This window comes from Meriones unguiculatus, chromosome 1, assembly GCF_030254825.1.
Source record: "Meriones unguiculatus strain TT.TT164.6M chromosome 1, Bangor_MerUng_6.1, whole genome shotgun sequence".
Taxonomy (NCBI): Eukaryota; Metazoa; Chordata; class Mammalia; order Rodentia; family Muridae; genus Meriones; species Meriones unguiculatus.
This window is the reverse complement of record NC_083349.1, coordinates 100,702,945-100,724,566: the sequence shown is the minus strand read 5'-3', so window position 1 is coordinate 100,724,566 and position 21,622 is coordinate 100,702,945. Positions and strand designations below refer to the sequence as shown.

Genomic DNA, 21,622 nt, shown 5'->3' with positions numbered 1-21,622 from the left:
CAAAACAAACTCATTGAAGGCTTAGTATTTTGTTTGGTGGAACATCCTGTGCAGTTTACTACTGAAGAATAAGGTGTATAAATCAGGGAGCCCATTTAAAGAGAACTGAGTTGGTGGGACACTGAGACACCCCAGGATAAGCCATAAGCAGGTGAGGGGCTGCTAAACTCTCCTTTAGAGCTTTTCTTTAGTCTAAGGCATAGTACAAAGTCTGTTTCATCAGTTTCTTAAATTATTAATACTGTGTCTTTGGTGATTTAAAGGGACTTGGCACACAGCCCTGCATCTTCACTATCAAGCAGGACACTGAAGAGCGCACCCTCTCAGTAACAGCTGATGCCAAATGCCATCAGTCAACCTGCTCACAGCAGCAGCATTTCACTGGCTGGTGTGGGAGTGTCGGTGACCTGTGCACACGACTCTAAGCCGGAAAGACTAACAACACTCATTTTGGGGGGCTTAGGGAGGTGCCACAGCTCTTTGGATTCTCACTGCCCGGCAAAACAGGAGGATGGCTTGTCACTGCACAGCAGTGTGGTATGTCTAGAAAGGTCCTGCTCCCACTTAAGCACTCCTCAGTGCACATGCTTTAGTAGTGAATTTTACACAAAGTCCAAGAATAGCACCGTGAGGGCAAAACCAAACACTCAAGACTCCTAAGTATGTATTATTTTATTAAACACCATTGACTTGATTGAAACTGGCAAAAGTGTTCATGATTAGTGTTGTAGCCATGAGCAGCCTTTTCTAGAAAAGCATAGAGGTGTAAATAAAACTGAACACAACCATGAGAAAAGGCAGTACCACAGTAGCTCCTTAAGCACCTTTGAGGGCAGGAACCCCTTTCAAAACACACTTCTACACAGACACAGAACAAACCCAAAGTTCACAATGATTCTGAGTGGCGTCCTAATGGCTCATACATCAACAATGGTGAAACAGGCAGAATTTACACAATCAGTTCCCAACAGTGCCAGCATCCACGATCAGGCCAAAGTTGTGCAGGTGGTGGCATTCCGCTTCACAACAGCCCACACTGACTCTCAGTGTCTCTGGACAATACTGGTAGGTAATATTCTGAAGATGCTCTAAAAGCTCAACACTGACTCTTAGCATCGAGAAGAACAGGTATGGTTGGCTTGCCCAGTGCTTCTCTCTGGTTCTTCAGTGCAGCTCAGATGAAGGAATTCAAAAACTAACAGCCACATCGTCCATTAATGAAAAACATAATGGCATGCACTGTTCATCTCTCTCTCTCTCTCTCTCCTTGACTCTGTCAACTTAGAAACCAATTCACAATGATTGCGATTATCAAAACCTTTCTCCAGAATTCAAGAACGTCGAAGCTCTCCTGGTGCTCTAATACGACGGATTAGTGAAGCCATCATCTATTAATACTGAATTGCAAATCCAAGTTCAAGTGTGCTGGGTCTCCAAAAGCAGGGGCTCGTGACAGCCATGTACCAGAGTAACACTGTAGGGAACCAAGCCTGGAGTCCACAGAAGAGGAAGCGTTCCCACTGCAATGCTGCTCTAGGTAGGACACAGAACTACAAGAAAGAAAAGAAACAATGTATCTCCTGTATACACCTGGATTAAATTATGAAATATACATTATATATATGAAAAGTGCCTCTGTAATGGAGACTACATACTAAAGAAATGAGCAATAATAGCATCTAAAAAAAAAAAAGATTTCAAGGTTACAACCAACAATGGAAGTTCTCTAAGACTAATTAGAATTTTTCAGAAATGAGACACTAAAGTCTCATTTTGGGGTAGCATACGAGATGTAAGCCCATCCCTCCAGCAGCCTGATATCATGAGTCCTGTAGCAGCACAGGCCACCGGAGAAGTCAAAGAAGATGTGAGACTGCACATTCCCTTTGCTTAGTGGCACTGTAGCTGTCGGTACTGTAAGTTCCAGTACTGTAACTGAAGTTAACAGCCCATGGCTGTAGGCTGGTAATTAAGTGAGAAGTTACGTTCGCCCACCAGCAGTCATTCCAGGTTTAGGCTAAGACATAACTTAGCATTACATAGCCAAGCCATAAGCACGGGTTAGGACAGTAAGAAGGGCAGCTAAGCCAGGAGAAAGTGCATCACTCCATTCTGAGAAACAACCATACACAGTTACTGGTCCCCGGAAAGAGTAACAGCTGACAGGCTGAAAAATGAGCATTTTATGACTCATAAGCACAGAACACCTCTACATTCTGTCACCCTTTAATTCATGTTCTAGACTCTGCAGCATCACTGCGGGAGTCTAAGCTCTGGCTGTTTTTCCACCCAGGCTTCACAGCATAAGATGGAGACAGAAGCACAGCACATGCAGAAAACAGCTCCCTGGAAGTAGGTACAGGGCAGCCAGGCAGGTCTCAAGGGCAGCCAGGTAGGTCTCAAAGACAGCCAGTGGCCCAGGAAGGAAGGGGGGGGGGTCACCTGCCTCTCCACGTGGGAGGATAAGATTTACAGTAAGAGTCTTAGGTTTTCAAAGTAAAGTGAAAGTCACTTTCCCCAGCGTGCTGTTCCCCAGGCCATAGCCTCCTTGCAAAGCCACTATCTGGCCATCCTGGCAGTACCCTCTATACCAACTATAATTTAAGACTGAGACATGTTCTTTATGTTCGTCTCATTCCTGTTTCCTGTCTAGAACAAACCTCAGAGCCATCCAGTTTCATACCAGTGCTAGCACAACACAAAAGCAAACAGATGTCAGGTACACAACAAACAAACAAACAAAAACAGTCATTAATTTAATAGGGAGAAAAGGCCATCCATGAGAAGAAAAAAAAAACAAAACAAAAAAACCACAACTTTTTAAAAAGATATTGACTCAGCCTTCTCCACCCATGTTAAGCCACTGGCAAATGACTGGCCACTGTTTTTATGTTGTCTCTACACATGGTACTTCTGCATCACTCACTCTGTGCCTTTGTATTTTTGTGAAACTACAGATGAATAAAGAGCCCAGCAGAGATAGCAAATGTCTCAGAAGTCAGAGCACACTGATCTCCTAAGTGGTGGGACAGAGAAGCCAAAGAAAGCAAAGCTGGAAGGTGCTTGCTCTCCAGGTCCAGTCACTTTCCAACCTGATCCATAAACAAATGCAGCCTTTAACAATGAGCCCACTGAAGAGCATTCGATTTTCCTATAACCGGGTGAGCTCTCTAGTGCCCTCAACTGAAGATGTACATTTGGAGTTTTGCTCTGTTCTAAGCAAAGTGAGGCCCATGGATCTTCTGTCTTCTTTTCCTTCCTTCATATCGCTAATTAGACCGTGTGCTCTTAACAGCCCACACCTCACCACTGAGGAATCTTGATCTTTCTCCTTCCCTTCTCTCCCCAAAACTTTGGTCTATCCTGTGCTCCACTTGACACTGTCCACAGTTTCCATTCCTCCACTGTCTGTTCTGGCAGATCTGTCCTTCCTTTTCTACTGCCCTCAAGGTGGCAGAGACCACCCCCCAGCTTCCCAGGACCATGTCCACACCTGATACTCAGAAAGCATGATCATGTCACTTTTTAAATTTTATTCATCTCATTTTTTTCTGACAGGGTCTCACTATATACCGCCGGGGCTGGCCTGGAACTCTCTATGTGAACCTTAAACTGAGATCCACCTTCCCCTGCCTCCATGTGCTGAAATTAAAGATGTGCATCACCAAGCCCAGTGTCTTTTTAATATCTTCCTACTTCCTGCTTTACAGAGCTTGGGGAATTCTTTCAGCCGAGGTTCTCAACTAGAAGCTACATTCTGTAGAGCCCTAATGTTATAGCCTGTCTACCCTCACTGTACATTAACAAAGCCATGCATGCTTTTTATTGTCAACAAGAAGATATATCTCCTGATTAAACACAGCTCCTCAGCCAATGCTTCCACACCATCATAAAACTCACCTTTCAGTATATAGTCGGTTAACAAGCTGGGAACTTTCTCACTGTCCTCCTTCATGGCACGCAGAACTGCAAAACCAGAAAAAAAACAATGGTAATAAATTAGGGTTCACATAAAAAAATGTTTCATTTCAAAGTTGTAGTTTTCATACAAACGACTGATAGAACTGACAAATTACAGACTCCTTTCTGAAAGGGAATACAGTGAAGGTTTGGTGGGGAAGTGGGGATCGTTTCCCTGGTTTAACATTCCCAAGCACTGGAGGCAGGAAAGAGACAGATGGGCTGTTTGTGGAGTGTCTGCTTTGTTCTGGTGGGTGCTGGGAAGTGAACAAGGGTAGAGTGTGTACTCTGATGAGCCCTGAGCCCTCAGAGGCCCTCAGAACTGGAGGACCTCCTGGAGAAAGAGAAGATTTAGCTGGACTCTCTCACTAGTCAGATTTAGTGAAAACATTCAAAGATCAAATGAAGAAAGGCAAGCTCCCAGCATCTGCTACGCTCTGAACACTTCTTCCAGGAAGAAGATGAAGAGTCATCTCCTAAGGGAAGCTTTGTCTCGTGTGTGTGTGTGTGTGTGTGTGTGTGTGTGCGCGCGTGTGTGTGTGTGTGTTTGTATAGGAATATAATCACACATGCGTATGATTATATTGCTGGGATCAAACCCAGGGCTTCACGTATGATCAAGTGTGTTACCACTAAGGTAAAACCTGCCTGCCAGCCTAATGGTTTTATGTTCTTGGTGAAGACCAAAATTGAAACAGCAGCCACTCAGCATCAGGTTTTAGGTCTTGGTTTTTAAGCTGTATCACCTAGGTAGAGACAAATTCACTATTTTACTTTGTAGTTAATGTTTTCCGTGGATATATGAAGAGACTGCACAGTGTGACTGTCCAGTCAGCCCTCTGGGGTTTTTAACCCTGGCCCTACCACCTCTCTAACTAATAGAAAGATACCTTACCACTCTGTGTACTAAGTTCCTCGTCTGTAAGCAAGGGTGATAATTAGGTCTACCTCAGAGGCTTGTTAATGGCTTAATCAGCTCCTCACTGCTTACAGAGGACATAGAGACTAGTGTTAACTGTAAGGAGCACAACTAACACAACTCTCATGACTGCTATCATCATCACACCCATGACTCCCCTTCCCACAGCTCTTATGAGGGAGGCCACAGATCCATAAACAGCTTTTCTTCTGTGGTGGCAGCAGAGGCCCTGGTGTACCCGATGTCTTCTTGAGAAAAATGCTTTTCCACTTCCATCATCACAGCATCATCAGGGCCGTCTTGGAGTAGACATTATTCCGGAGATGCCTGGAGATGCCAAGTGTCCATCTAGGAAAGCATCACCTAAGAACATCCTAGCTACGGAGGTGCCGTACCTGTCTCACCCTGGTCTCAGGCTCTCGAGCTCAATGGTTTCTGTATTCTAAGGAGTATTTGTGCTCCTTGTTTAGAGAACTGTTAGACTCAGCATCTCCGCTCTCAGGCTTCAGACCCCCCCCCCTTTTTTAACTTCTTTATAAAATCCCATTCCAGGAGGCTGTGTCATTCAGAGTGGAGTTGCCCAGGAATCAAGAGACTCGGCCCTGTAATTAGCCATCTTATATGATCTTGGACACTCAGAAATTTGCAAGCTCTCGCTGACAATGAGAGGGCTGGCCACCCAGCTGAGCTCCGGCTTCATTATCTCAGACTGAGTGGCATCACTTAATTTATCTATCTCTAACTATGAGACTTTTATGTACCGTTCACCATGAAAAAGAGTGAACAAGCAAGGTCAGCAGGCAGCTGGTGGCTAAGAGGAAGCTGCTTGTCCCCAGGTGTCCCTGTGGGACTCCACCCGCTATACATCATTATTCCTTCCTAATAAGCAACTGTACAAGTTACAATCAGGAGTAATCTGGTTAACAAATCTAATTCTTCATATTGTGTTTGCTTGTCTGTTGATTTGAGACAGGGGTCTTACTCTGTAGCCCAGGATGGTTAAGTCTCATAATCTCATGGCAATCCTCCTGCCTCGGCCTCCTCAAGTGCTGGCATATATACATGAGCCACAAGGGTGCTCAATCTCTTTACTTTCTTTTTTTTTTTCTTTTTTTTTTTTGTTATGAAATTTGGATAACTAGTTGGTTAGTTAGTTAGTTAGTTAGTTAGTTAGTTAGCTTGTTAGTTAATACAGGGGTTTCTGCCTACATGTCTGTTTCTTTATCATGTATATGTCTGGCACCTTGGAGGTCTGACAAGGGCATTGGATCCCCTGAAACTGAAGTTACAGACAGCTGTGAGCTGCCATGTGGGTACTAGAAACTGAACCTGGTTCTCTGGAAAAGCAGTCAATGCTCTTAACTAAGCCATCTCTTCAGCCCAAGCCAAGCCAACTGTGACTTGCCCCAAATCACACATGACTTTTTTGCTACAGGATAAATTAAGAAAATATTTTTATCATAATTTTTCCATTGAAACCAAGGGAGAAAAAGTGACTTCCAAGAATATCTCTGAAATTAAGAAGAAAGTGACCAGGTTTCCGTGCCTCTACATGACTACTCAATACTACATGTATTTATGAATTTCACAAAACATAAACACAGATGGAGCATTCTGTCTGCTTTATGCATTAACGTATCTAAGCGTTTAGAAAATAGCCTAGCACACAGCAGACCCTAGCAATGTTTGCAGAATAAACACATGTTCTTAAAGTTTCACTGATGATTATGACCTTCCTCTAACTACAACTCTGGTTTTCTGCTCACGAGAAGGTGGGCATTTACCCTAAATCTCTCTATTCTTCTATTCAGTCACTAAGTCATATAACACTCACAAAGCATTTTATTCGGTGGCAAACAGACATGCATAATGGCGGAGGTTCAACTTACATGTTTTCTAAAATAAAAAAAAATAAATAAAAACTTTAGCTCATAAATATTTCAAAAATTAAGAGAAAAATTCAAGGAACACTGGAGTGAGCACTACATTTGATATTATAGTTATTTATTTCACTGTCCTAAGAATAAAGGATGGCATCCATCATTTACCAGCCTACACTGACAACATAAACAAAAATAAAATTCAGAAATAAAACCAACAGTTTAGGAATCAGCAAATGTCAAACAAGAAACAGTTCAGATTTGTCTTTGCTCACTTTTTGTTAATATTTGAAGATCTTCAACCGAAGGTGGGCCATTCTTTTTCTCATAAGGGATGACTGTTGTCAAATACTGCCAAGTTAAAAAGAAAAGAAAAAAAAATTGTTTAGGCCCGAATGAATTTACCTTCAAAGCAATGCAATTCCTGGAAGGCCACTTTGTAACATGAAGAGGGGCCGGTTTGGAGATGGACACGAGGACATAGGCAGCAGTACCCCTCCCCCACCTCTAGTATAATTCTTTCCACCAAGACTCATTTTGCTCCCCAATTCTACCAACTGTAAGTCTCATTCACCAAAAGGAACCACCTTCCTATGATTCTGTCACTGAACATTTCACAAAACAAGGTGTGAGGGCAGCTGGCTCAATTTGTTCACTTTTAAAGTGGAGTCTTAACTTGATGCCCCTGGCATGTTTTTCAAGCCAGTTTCATAACAGTAACTAAACTAACAGCACAGCTTTAACAATGCTATACAAATAATAATTTTTGGCAGTCGAATCGTTCCCTGTCAAACCACTGTTATTCTGATTGAAAACAACAGTCAACATGAATAACATGACGTTTCAGAATATAAACCAACTCCTTCTAGTCACTAAAAACGAACTCACTTCCCCAAACAATTACTGAAACATATCATTAATATCTTAAGTGACTGTATAAGTATATATAAAATGATTTTAGATATTAGAGATAAGAAAAGTGAGAACGGCCTAAAAGGTAAATGAATATCAAAAATAAACTCTGATTTTGTGACAAATTATCCATCTAGTTCACTCCCTCTAAGGCTCATGATTATCACACTTGCCCCCACCCCAAAAAAAGAAAAGCAAATGTCAACAAATTATGTTCCAGAAACAACTCTCTACAATCTTCTATTCTGTAGTTCAGGGCAGTTTACAAAAACGCACAGAGAGAGTCAGTGTGTCGTGTCGTGTCCTGTCGTGTCCTTGAGCTCCTTCAGGCCTATCCTGCGTTCACTCTCAATCCCAGCTCTGTCCCTAGTTCCCACAGACTGTGTGATTCTATGCATAACTGAAAAATGAAAATAAAGAAGTTGCTAAACAAACAATAATTGGGCCTGAGGTCCAGCCAACCCTAAAAATGAACTATTCAACTTTTTTAAATAGCAGCACCCCAGGGCCTTTGCAGACTAGGCTTCTTCGGGTGAGGCTCAGCTGTGTAGCCAAGTGTGCTCCTCTGTAAAAGTGCCCGAACGCAAGAACCTGCCTGAGCCTTCCCTCCCGGCACGTGTCAGGCAGCGTGACGCAGCCTCGGGACCTACGGATGGGCCTGTACGCCCACCTCCTCGCGAGGCAGGCCAGTTTGTAGGTTACTTTTTCATCTGAAGCTTGAGGGAGGCAAGCGGCACAGAATGAAACTAGAATTGAGCCACCCCCACAGAACCTCTCCATCAGCTGTGAATGTCAGTGCAAACCTGCCCTCTTTAATACAAAGTCTCCCCCTCTAAGTCAGACACAAAACCTGAACCTGAAGAATCTCTAGGCATTTGGTTCTTTTGATAAACTACCTACAAGTTATACTGGCACACCTTCTTAAAAATCTAAGACCTGGCCTACAAGAGTAGATTTTTCAAATAGTGAAAGATAATTTCAAACATATTCACCAATACATACATTTCCCATGTTTGTGACCCTTCTCTGAATTATGCAAAACTGTAAATACAAACCAAGTTGCTACCCATCTGACTGTAGAGTCTCACGATATATAATTCTGTATACATGATGTCCTATTCCTCACTTGGCTGACAACTGAGCTGGCTCACTATACAATCTGTCCAATTTCAGAGAAAAGATGTAAAACCTACTCTCTGGTTTTTGTTTTGTTTTTTTGTTTTGTTTTGTTTTTTGGTTTTTTGTTTTTTAACCTAACACTCTAATCTCAAAGATACCAACTTCTGGCCACATTTGCCTTAAAATGAATCTTCTTTTCCAAATTTTTAGAAGTAAATTATCATGTCCCAGTCCAGGTGTTTTCAGTCATGCAGGCCATTGTGTCAGGATATTTCTATCTATTTGTTAAAGATGGGCATGAGAAACGGGGCCCTGAAACCTGCTTAAGAATACAATTAGTCTGTTGTCCAATTTAAATGCTTTTTTCCCAAAGGAACATTCTATTCATTACCAGAATAGAACTAACCTGCCTGTGTCTCCTTTAAGCTATGGTCTTACTAAATTAGTAAAAGTGCCAGCTTCCAGGGCCCTCACACAGAAAAGGAACAAGCATCAGATGAGGAAAGTAAGAATAACGGAGCACCTGTTTCTCTCCACCTGAGTTTCCAAAGGTGTGACGGAGGCCATTCTGAATGACATTTGAGATCCCTTCCATGCTGAAGCGCTAACGGCAGCAGTGTATGGCCCAGGAAGAGGAGGACAGAGAAAGAAGTTCAGATACTATTAGTAGAATGTTCCATGATGACTTTCTGTGGCCAACAGACAAGCAGTTAGAAATGCCACAATTACTCGTTCTTACAAAGCACACAAAATCATGCTGTTTAGAAACTTTTCACTTCCATTCCAGTGTGAGTCCAAAAACAACTGTTTACAGGCCATTATACCCAGGGAGGTCTTTCATGACGTAACTAAGACATTTGTTCACGTTGTTTGAAATGTGAGCTGTATGCATACTTTATTAAAAAATTAGCCACATGATTTTTAAGATACCTTTTAATGTGGTTCACCTACATTTTATCAAAAGCTTGAAAACCTACTCCTTAGCAATTTGCTGTTCTGAGCTGAAGTTTCCATCTTTCTCCCTTCCCACTCACTCTCCCGGCACCTGCCACTGCCTTGCTGCTGAAAATGTGATTGGATGATGGCATATGTTTCCTGGAAAGCAGACTGGGTCTCACCTTATCAGTGGGGACCCCCAAAACTTATCCACTCTGCTTCTAGAAAATAATTTCAGCTTATTTCTCCCAGCAACCTCTAAGATGTCCCAGAATTCACTGCACTCAGTGAGATTTTTCTTTTCCCTTTCAGTGACTTATCTTGCTTTGCACCCAGCCTGCAGTCGGCCCATTGGCACCTATCTAACCCTGACTCAAAGGCAGTCACAAGATTCTTCCAGCATGACTAAGCAAAGGAAAGGCTCCTAAGAAGGAAGTTGTAGTCTGATTCACCGGATGTGCTTTTCCCTGGAATTTTAGGGGGAAAGTTGAGCCAGTAAACACACTGAAGGAGTAAACTAAAGATATTTTCCAGGTCTCAAGGGAAGCACATAAGTGGTCTCTGCTCTCATACAAGTGATCTCAAAGCATGGCCGAGGCACAATCTAAGAGACCCCTGCAAGTCTCCTAGAGGTCAAACTTATCTTAATATTATTAAGATATGACCTGTCTTATCTTTCAGATTACTGTCATATATTCATCATGTATAGCATTGTTTCATATAATTTGTTTCAAGTATACCATGTACTTTGGCCACACACACCACTCCAACTCATGCAATCTATCACAACTTACAGTGTAATATTCCAAAGGACAGACTAAATACAGAAGCAGAGCTGAGACTCATGTCCTTCAGTTATGCAGCACATCAAGACTGACAAAAACAAACAAACACTAGTGACATTTTTCTAACCAAAGCCTTAAAGTTATATTCTATGAAAACTTACCATTTATATAAGAATTAATCATTTAACCTTGATACTTTGAATGAATTAATCTTTTATTAGTTTTAATTTTTAATACTATAAATATTGATCCATTCAATATGGATGAGGACCCTCTGAGACTCCTAATAAATGCCAAAAGTGTAAAGAAATCCTGATTAGCAAAGAGCTGAGAAATACAAAAAGGTTAGCCCTCAAGGCAGCAGACTATGTGCTTAGGGTCCAGCTACTCTAGGCAATGGCACTACTGAAATTCTGAGCCCACCCACACTTGTCTTGTGGGAGTTGTTCAGCATGCCTCTCCTCCGTCATCCTCCTGCCCCACCCTTTCCAGAACCAGATCCACCCACAGTTTTATGTTGGCGAGAATCAATTACTTGGTAGAGATACTTCCATGGCTCCTCACTCTGCTGAAAATATAACTATTACTTTTGATGGAAGAGATTGTACAAGAAAGACCTACAAGTAACGATTTTTGTGGATTCTTCAGACGCCACTATTTTATAATTTGGTCCCTTTCTGTAAAACAAAGAGATGACATCACAGGCTCCAGAATCAGCAATAAAGAAGATTTGTAAGTAAACAAGCCAGCTCACTGTTTAAGCATTCTACCAAACACAACCCTTGGAAAGACAAGAGAAAGAATGCCTGATTTTAGCCTGGGTTACCTGGCTCCATTATCTACAGAAATGTTAAAGCTAGATGTGAACTCATAAAACCTCAAGCTGGACAATGAAGTCAGAACTCATATTAAAAACTATTTGAAAATTACAGTCCAAATACATTAGCTTAATTTTCCCAGTCAGAAACTAATTAGGATTACTGAAAGAAAAAACAAAAAGGAACAAAAAGATCATGCACATGTGTAAGATGCACATGCAGTCTCCGTTTTCCTTCTTAAACAGATGTGGACACTGCTGGACTAGCTCAACTACAAGAAACCTGGCTATTTGTGAGAGATGATGGTCATGTCATCAAAACTCTAGCCTGGTAGAAAGTAGTTAAAATGCAACCCCAGGAAAACAAAGCAGGCTGGAAAACACAAAACCATCTTCTGATGCCAGCAGAAGAAGCTGAAGTTCAAGTTTCTCAGCAGGATGGCTGCTGTGCTGCCGTGCCTGGGCCGATAGCCATAGCCCAGGGCCCCCAGCCCTTGGACACTCCCCAACCACAGCCAAGCCACAGAAGCAATGTGGCTGATGGAAAGACTCTACTGCGCCTTGCACCAATGCAAAACAATCACCTAAAGAGAGAGACAAGATACTAGGGATGTAGGTGTGCATGCGTGCATTCTTGTGTGTGTGTGTGTATGTGTGTGTGTGTGTGTGTGTGTGTGTAAGAAAGGGTCTTGCTACATTATCCAGACTAGCCTCACTCTCCTAGGTTCAAACCATTTTCCTCCTAATTAAGTCTCTGAGAGACTGGGACAACAGGCACATGCCAAAAGCTACTATGCCCAGCCTTTCAAGAAATTTTTAATATGAGATACAGAATACAATATCTGAAGAGAGAGCTACACAGGGGTGGAAGCAGAAAGACACTGATTAAGTTAACTTCATAAATTCAGCTGAAACACAGTCAGCTCAGATAAGCCTTCATGTCCCTAAAAGTGCAGCCTTGTCCTCAGCATATGAGGACCTAATGGACTGGCCTGAGCCACAGGACACTACAACAGTGGTTCTCAAACTTCCTAATGCTGCGGCTCTTTAATACAGTTCCTCATGGTATATGACCCCAACCATAAAATTATTTTCATTGCTACTTCATAACTGTAGCTGTAATTTTGCTGTTATGAACTGTAAATATCTTATATGCAAATGGTCTTAGGAGACCCCTGTAAAAGGGTTGTTCAACTCCCAGGAAGGTCATGTCCCACAGGTTAAGAACCACTGCTCTGCAGCAATCCCTACTCATGCTAATAAAATTGTACAGATTTTCACATGCACCCAGGAGTCATATGCTAGTCAAAAGTATCTGGAATCAGAAAAAGAAAAATTAATGTCACCTTGGGCAGCCAAAAAAATCAGACTCCGAATAAGAGATCTGGTCTCACCCGGCTCTGCCACAGTGTGGCGTGAGCACTGTTACTCAACTACCGAGGTCTGAATCTTCACCATGGAGATGTCCAGGGATACAATGTGAAGGGCTTTTGATTTAAATACTCTATGAATATACAAATTACCGCAACCAAAAGACACATTATTCTTTAGGAAAGCAAATCAAATCAAAGCTACACACTCATACCACAGACACACAAACACACACCAACCATTAGACGACCAAAGTGTCACACGAGGCCATAACTGATCCAGAATGACAGCGCACAGCAGATGGTACGGTAAGGGTCTACTCCCATGGCTTTGTTTCCCATGATTTGTTATGAGGAAATTGAGAGACACTGGGTCTCCTGCATCTCTCCATCACAGTAATATTCATAGGAGCTAGGTCATAGGAAGGGCTTGTGAATTTACCTGTTATACTCCAGGTATGACACCCCTAACACCAGAAGCCAAGAGCCTCTGAGCCTGGAATTTTTTCACCGTACAAGGCCACTGTTTCTTAGAAGGGAGAAAGGAAAATGACCCAAAATGAAAAAGCCATCTAAGTGTGAACAGAGAATGATGGTATGACAGGACACAAAATTATTGATCAAAGGAATGAAGTATGGAGTTCTGAAAATTTCCATGAAGGAATCGAGTCTAGGAAATCAACACAAGATTAACAAAGTCATATAAAATAATTGCAATGGCATGATTTCTAAAATGCTGCAGCAACTAAGAACTAAACACTCAGGCTAATAAGGAGAAGTAGTAGATCAGTGAGCCAGAGGGTAGAATAAAATAGCAAGAGAAGCCAGCCGGAGTAGGAAGAACTCGGGAAAGAACTCTACAAAGGGCAGATTCTGCCTCGCAACTGCTCCATCATTTAAAAAAAACAAAAAACAAAACAATTAAAAAACAAAAAACACATTTCTGGAAAGTAAAATGAATTTTAGAAAATAAAACCTCAGAGACAAATTAAATTGACTTTTTAACACTGTCGTGTCACCGACAAATGCTACACTTACAGCCCGGACAACAGATGCAGAGTTAGTAGTCGGGCATGGTGCTCAACTGGACCAGAGGTAAGAATTCCTTCTACATCTAAACGTCCTAAGAAAAAGGAAGAAAGTGGGGAGAGAGTGCAAGGGGCATTTCTTTGCTCACTATTTCTCAAGGTGAGGGACCACGGTCAGGGCACTGGCCACTAAGTCTCTAGGCCATGAATACTGAACGACAGATGCTGGAGATTTGTTACATTGTGAGTGTCAGAAGCCAGTCTTCTCTCCATCCAACCTACCATTCCCACTTATTTAGCAGGAAATGCAAATGGCCCAAAGCAAAAGTGAAACAATGGGGAAAGTCCTCGTTCTAAGTTATCACCCATTTCATTTTTAAGAAGGAGTTAACAGTCCAATCAGATGCCCTGCTTGGAATGGGATGTTCTGCATGAGCCTATACATAGGCAGGAAGGTGATTAAGCCTTACAGTATTTGCCCCATTGTTGCTAATGCTACAGACAAATACCAAAGTCATGTAGCAAGGTTAGGGGAAGGAAGGGGTTATTCCACATAGAACACAGTATTCTTGGAATATTCAGTTGCCTTTGACCATTTCCTTTTTTGTCGAGAGTATGAATTCAGAGTCTCAAAATCATCCATTCTCTGGAAACTTTTTCAGACAAAACCAGGAGTAACACAGTGTAACTAAGAGGCCACAGCTCTGACCTGCCTCAAAGGAAGGAAGCCCAAGCCATTCCTGGCTCTTCCCTCTAGAGATCTCTGCACCTCTAGAGAATTCTCCACCCCCTCTAGATAATGCTGCACTTCCTTTCTCCATGCATGCTACTTCTTGAGTTAAGGCCTCTGTAGACCTAACATTTCCTTATTAAAGACACAGCAATAGGAATATTGTTAATATGCATTCTGGGGCTGTTGTGCAGCTTAAAATGAAGTAATTCATGGAAAGAATTCAGCAAGGATCTTAGAAAACATCAAAATAATCTGGACTCTATTCATTTAAAGGAGGGGGGTTAGAATAACACTTAGTCATCACTCCCAGAAGAAATCATGATATCCTTCTACATTTGTCCAGAACAGCAGAAACTGCATCAAGTTGTCCAAATATAAATAAGATGACAACTGAGAAACACTGGCCTCCTGATTGCAGGCCACAGCCGAAAGGACTGGAGACCACAGGAAGATATGACCTATAGCAAAATCTAGAAATCAGCTAAAGCTGTGAAGGTCTTTCTAATCAATAAAGAGAATTTGGAAACTTCCTACAAACTCAAAAGCAGTAAGACACCGCGCAGTGTTGGAGTTTGTTACTTTCTATAATTCCCAGTATCAACTCTTTCTACACAGGCATTTTACCTGCTCAACTAATTTCACAAACAACAACAACAAACAAGATCCAACACAAGTAAAAGCAAAACTAAGAAGGAGGTCAGGAGACTCGTGCTGTTTCTGTTTCTGCCTGAGTGTCTGCTTTATGCCTCATTTGAACCGATCCACACAAGACTAGATAACTTACAGTATCAAAGCTGTGTCAGAAAAGAGGTTAAAAAATTTTATTTTTATTTATAAAAATAGCTTTTCATCTATTTTTTTTTTTTACTTATTTTCATTTGCCCTTCCTCTATTAATATTCTTTTACTCTGGAATTCAAAAGGGGAGATAGGGCTGGAGAGAGGGCTCCGTGGTTAAAAGCACTGGCTATTCTTCCAGAGGACCTGAGTTGAAATGCAAGGACCCACATGGTGGCTCACAACCTTCTGTAACTCAAATTCCAGTGGCCATGACACCCTCTCCTGACCTCTGTGGGCACCAGACACTGAAGTCATGCAGAAATATACATGCAAGCAAAAAATATACATAAAATAAAAGGAGGAGGTCAAACATAATTACTATTTCCCACAAATCACATTCAATTGGATAGTTTTGAGCGTTCTCACCTACCGATTTATTGAATAGTAGCTTTAGTTTTTAGTAAAGCAAAGTTCTTAAAATTAAGAAAAAAAAACATTAGAAAGGTATTAAGAATGAATGAAAAGCAATAGTATAAAAATAGCAAAGGAAAAATGTTCAGTTATCAGACACTACTTAAGCTGTAAAAGTAGGGCTGAATGTATACACTTTCGATCCCAGCATATGGGAGGCAGAGAGAGGCAGGAGGATCTCAGTGAGTTTGAGGCCAGCCTGGTCTATAGAGCTCCAGAGTCATGCATTCTTAGATCCTGTCTCTAAAAACAAGCAAACAAATAAATAAAGATGTAAAAGTAAGACCTTTTTTTTGTTACTTTAAAAAAGTATCAAATAATTTTTTATAATTCTCAATATCAACTTTTTCTATAAAGTCAAATAATTTCAATGTGAATTGTAAAAATTTTAAAAGAATTCCACCAAAATTTCTTCTCGAAAACCCTTATATCTGAGTTTGAAAATATAATTATTCTAGAGCAGATAAATACTTGCAATGGTTTTGAATATTAAATGCCTATTTGTAAGTTCATTTTTCAGAAAGTTGTGACACCAATGTTTTCTAAATTAGAAAGTAAGTGGAATAATGTAATACTTTGTATATGAAGATCCTTTCAAGATATTTATGTAAACTGAGTTATTTGGAAAGTAAAGAGTAAAATAATTAATCTTGGCACTTTTGTAAATTATTTGCTGATTAACGAGAATGCATATCTTTGGTTAACTGTCCTCTAAGTTCCCCTCTCCCTGCCTGCAGATTAGTGTGGCTCTGAGACTTCACCAGAGAAGCTTCTTTGTAGGACGGATAGCAGTAAAGGCAGAAACTCACAACTGGCAAAGTACAGAAGGTTGTGTCAGTACAGTGCTCAGCCACAAATGAGACATATGACACCAACCCGAGCCTCGGGGACCATTCTGGAATAGGGAATGTAAAGATTTTAAGAGTCAGAGGTCAGGGAAGACCACAGATCTTCACAAGACAAAGCCAGTCATCGTTCTACTGAGAAGCAGGGTAGGGCTCAGAAGGCCCCATCTCTAATGGAAAAACTTCACTACACAATACTACCTTTCTGAAAATAAGTATGTTCAACACATAAAATACTTCATAGTTTCATTTTACCAAAATAATAATTATTATACATCCAAGTTTTCCCTATGCCACAATAGCCTTTCATGTTGCTAATACTAATTTTGGGAGATATTCTTTGCAATAAAGGAAAGTACAGAGCTGGGAGTACTGCTTAGCTGTACAGGCCTTGCCTGGTATGTGTGAAGCCCTAGGCTCAATCTCAAGGAAGCAAGAAAAAAGGGAAGGAAGAAGGGGAGGGAAGGGATGAGGGAGGGAATAAGGGATAATAAGAGGCGGGGGGGAAGAGAAAAAGGAAAAAGGGGAATGCTAGCAATTATCAACAAACTTGTTGAAAATGTGTTAACATTTGCATTTGAGGATGCAAGGCAAATTTATCCTTTCAAGGAGAATTGCTTAAAAAGAAGAGAATCAATCGGCACCTTCTCCACTACTGTGTGGAAAAACACTGTGCCCAGGGAGCATCCGACATGTTTATCCCTTTTAGTCACTCCCAAACTAGAGACAACTGGTCTACCTGCCAGGTCCCTTTCTTAGCTTCTAACTCAGACATACAGAGAACTAAAGCCTATTGTTGGGCCAGGAGCTTGTGAGGCTTGAAGATGGATTGGTCAACGTATGGTCATCTTGTAGGCTAAACTCTGGCTACTGAAGAAGTGCAAACAAACCCTTAGAATAGAACATGGCAACATTTTATATGAATTACATGCTTTTCTTTTTGTCTATTCAAACCCAAATTGAGTTTCTATTTCCCCTCTAGTTTTTAAAAAAGATTTAATTTTATTTTATGTGTATGAGTATTTTGTCTGCATGTATGTATATACACTACATGTGCAGAATGGCCTTTGTGGCCAAAGAGGTCATTAGAGCCCATAAAATTAGAGTTAGAGATGGTTGTGAACCAACTGATAAGGGTACTGGAAATGATCCAGATCCTCTAAAAGAATAAATGTTCTTAACTACTGAGCCCTCTCTCTCTTCAGTCCTTCCCTAAAATTAAGTATACTCAATTTAAATCCAGAGCTGGCAAGCTGTTTCTGTAAAAAGGACAGATAGCTAAGTATTCAGGACTTTGCTGGCCAGAGAGCCTCCACTGTAACTCTTTAACTTTGTCTCCATAGTATGAAAGCAGTCACAGGTGCTATGTAAATGAATGGAGATATGGCTGTGTTCCAACAAAATCTTTATTTATAAAATAAACAAAAGATGGATTTGGCCCTGAGGCAGTAGCAGTTTGCTTTGCTTCCTTAGCAAATGCTCGGTTTTAAAACTCTATATTAAAGAAAGGAATAAATGGTCCTTGGTACTTTTATTTTTCCAAACAAAAGCCAAAGTTTCAAGTAGATATGTCAGAAAAACCCTTTTAGGCTGAGAAATAGGATTAATTAAAATAACTTCCGGGTGATTTAATAATGACTATCTAAATGAAAACAAATTTCTCTTACCTTAATGTCAGCTTTGCTCAAGATTAAATGGAAAACTATCACTGGGGATACTTTTGCAAGGCAAGAGACAAACTAAATTGGCCATTAGTCATAATAAGAGGTGCGTCACTGAAACAAAGCAATGCCTCTGCGGAAGAAAACACATCCAAGAAGAGCTTCTCCCACTGAGCTCTCCCCCCCCATCTTTAAGCAATCATCTTCCTAAACCTCAAAAGCAGTTACGTAGGATAATATTCTTTTTACAATCGAGTTTCCTGTTTTCTCTAGAACTTGTAAGTCACCACTCGCTAATATCCTAAACATCATTGAGGTAGACTTTCCAAGTTATACCAGTTAATACACTTTTTGATGTGCTGAGAATAAGAAGGATTGGCAAATGGTCTCATATTGTTAACAATGTGAAGACCTAGCTTGTTAAAACTTCCTGGTTTTGGACCTAGAAATTATATTGATTTCCATGAGTCTGTGTAAGCTACTTGCACTAATCATGGTTTGACAATATAAAGGTCAGATTCCTATAAGAAATCTCTAAACAGAATGTATAATAAAAAGGTAATCATATACAATAACTAAGACTTACTCACAGTATATGCTAACCTTAGACACAGTATGTCATTTAATCAGAAACTCATATCTAGAGTGGCAGGACCAGGATTCAAAGACAGTTCTTAGCCCAGGAACCTTGATTAATATGCTACTTACTTAGCCTCTGTTGATTTGTCACCTGACAAAAAGATTCAAGACACAAATGTATATCTTTATCTTTAACCTCCTATTTATTCAACAGAAATGCACTAGGTACCTTATACTGGAGGTAAAAATACTAAGAAAGCAAAGTTAAATTTTCCATCCTCAAGAAAATATCAAAGATGGACACGCATACACACAAGACTGGTATTTCTATGCTGCTAGAAGTAATTAAAAGGAATCATACTAACCACAAGAGAGGAGGCGTCTAGTCAATTCTGTGTTGAAGGAAGAGTCACTGAGGAAGGTTCTAAGAAAGGAAGACAATGCTTGACCATGATTTTGAAGGATGAGTTTAAAACACAAACAGGAAGGGGAGGGGGGGAGAGATAGCTGAGAGAAGGCCCAGTGCAGGAAAGTACAGTGACATATGTAGGAGCATCCCATCACCTGGTCCTCAAGGCACTATCCTGAGAAGCAGAGGAAACACGCCAGCCTCTACCACCCGCGCTGTGCTGTTCCAGGTGCCCGAAACAAGACAAGGAAGTATCAAGCCCTCCGCTGTCAAAAAAAAAATCACATTCCCCAGAAGACAGATTCTTCCAAACTTCTTTCCAAACTAAGAGTGGGAAAGGGGCTGAGAAGCCTCTGCCAGTCCCTGACCACAGCAGAGAAGTAATCACTGCGTCCACGACAGCTCAGCAGCAGCTCCACCGTCTCATTCAGCACTGTTTCTTGTCATTTATGTCCACTGCCATTGTAATTGCCATTCATTCTTTTTGTTTGGTTGGTTGTTTCTATTATTCTTCTCCCCTAGAATCTGTGCTCAGTGCATAAGCCTGGTCTGATTTAGTACCCACTGCATCTGGAATAGTGCCTGGCACAAAGAAGTTACTCTACAAACTTACCGAATGAATGCACACTATTGTACCTTACTCTCTATATAATATTACTATTTTAAAACTTGAAACTCAAAGCAAGGTAACATTTCACTTTTATAAGATACGCACTATTTCCTTTGCTATTTAATGCAATCTCATGCCCTGATGAATATTCTAATTCTCGAGAGAACAGACCTACCATTTCCCCCATTTGCTTTTTCTTGAGCAAATGTTTGAAACAAAACATTCCAAAGGAAAACAGCTGGAGAGTTTAACCCTGATCTAGTCCCACCCAAATATGTCATCAGAGCTCATCACCTGAATCTAAGAAAACATGGTGGCAATTATGAAAATACTACTACACTAACTTTAAGTGGGTATATGTGCTCCAAAGCACTGTTGAAAAGAAAAGGAAGTAATTCCACATCTAAAATGCCATGATTCTAAAGCACTGGTGGAAGGGAAAATAGTGATGTCACTGGAAAAACAGGTGATGTGCGTATGGAGGTACCAGTTTTTGAGTTGGTAAGGCTGATGACGGCCCATTCAGTGAGTTATGTGCCACAACCATATGTTATATAAAGCATCTGAGATGGTTAATCCTCTACTAATCTGTTTACCCAAATGGCCATCTCACTTTAGAGTTCTTTTCAGCCACCTATAACTATCCTCAAAATCACCAGCCCCAGGCTGACTGACTATGTTACAGATGGAACAGTTTTTCTCTGGCATTTGAGGCTAAAATAAAGACACAGGAAACAAATGCTAGGAGTTGAGCCATGCCATTACTGTCCTGATTGAATTTTTGACACAAATAGTAGATCAACACCAGGAAGCAACTTAATGAGTTCAAATATTATGAAAATGAAAAATAGAGTTTTATATGACTCTATTTCAAGACCAATGAAGGTTTAACTATAACCCCCTGCTGTCTTGCTAAATCCAATTCTTGGTATAAACACTATACAAAATTACACAATGGATCTATGCTAACCCTATTTATATGGGAATTACAAAGAGAAGTGTTTAAACCCCTCTAGGGATAAGTTTGTTTTTCTCAACCAAGTGTTAACACCAATAAATAGAGGATTTGCATATAATCCCTAACAGCAGTTATGCTGAAATTAGCAACCATGCCAGGACTTACCAACTAAGCATTTCACTTAATCCCACTACCATAATAGGCAATTTTTAAAGTATATTTTTATTAAAAGACTATGTGCAGATAAAAATATTATCATTGATAATTTAAATAAATGTTCCAGGACAGTATAGTCAAACAAATGCTTTTTTCTTCAGTGCAGTCACTAAAAATGACTAAATAAACATCCTTTCAATCAATTTGGTATTTCTAAAAACTAAATTCATCCAAATCCTTCAAAGCAAATTTAAAAGTTCTATTCTTTCCAAAATTTTACAAATGGACATCACACTAAGGAAAATGTGAATTTCTTCATATTCTTCACCACATGGCTGACGGACTATGCGGTGAGATTATGTGTTACCCAATCATTGTTGACCAGCTGCCCAGCAACTGGATTCTCTTCCTAGGATTCCATCAGCATCTGCCAATAAGATTCCATTCTCTGGTAAATTATTCAAGATTTAATCAACTAAAAGGACCAGTCTGTGAACAGTTTGTGTTATATCGTGATTGACAAAAATGTTCAACTTAGAGAAATGGATCACTTCACCCAACCTTTTTACTCTAAATAAGAACCAACATTTGTTCACACATGAAGTCAGGGTGAGACTATACAAGACCTCAACTGATCACAGAAAGAATGGTAGAGAACTGACCGATAATGATGATGAAGTTTAACCAATGAAATC

General features: G+C 40.5%; 1 protein-coding gene across 3 annotated transcripts in view; it reads right to left on the bottom strand.

Annotated features, from left to right (window-relative positions):
* Nucleotides 1–654: 654 nt before the first annotated feature.
* The window catches only part of Fez2 (fasciculation and elongation protein zeta 2), a 39,022-nt gene continuing 18,054 nt past the window's right edge, over nucleotides 655–21,622 (bottom strand). The window contains exons 6-9 of one of the 3 annotated variants that reach the window (XM_021655029.2): nucleotides 9,314–9,394; nucleotides 7,035–7,110; nucleotides 3,901–3,966; nucleotides 655–1,550 (exon numbers count right to left, since the gene is read on the bottom strand). In XM_021655029.2, the coding sequence (XP_021510704.1) occupies nucleotides 1,534–1,550; nucleotides 3,901–3,966; nucleotides 7,035–7,110; nucleotides 9,314–9,394 (240 nt within the window). In that variant the 3' untranslated portion in view covers nucleotides 655–1,533. The remainder of the gene's footprint in view (nucleotides 1,551–3,900; nucleotides 3,967–7,034; nucleotides 7,111–9,313; nucleotides 9,395–21,622) is intronic. The other 2 variants (XM_021655030.2, XR_009584563.1) reach the window with 2 other exon arrangements.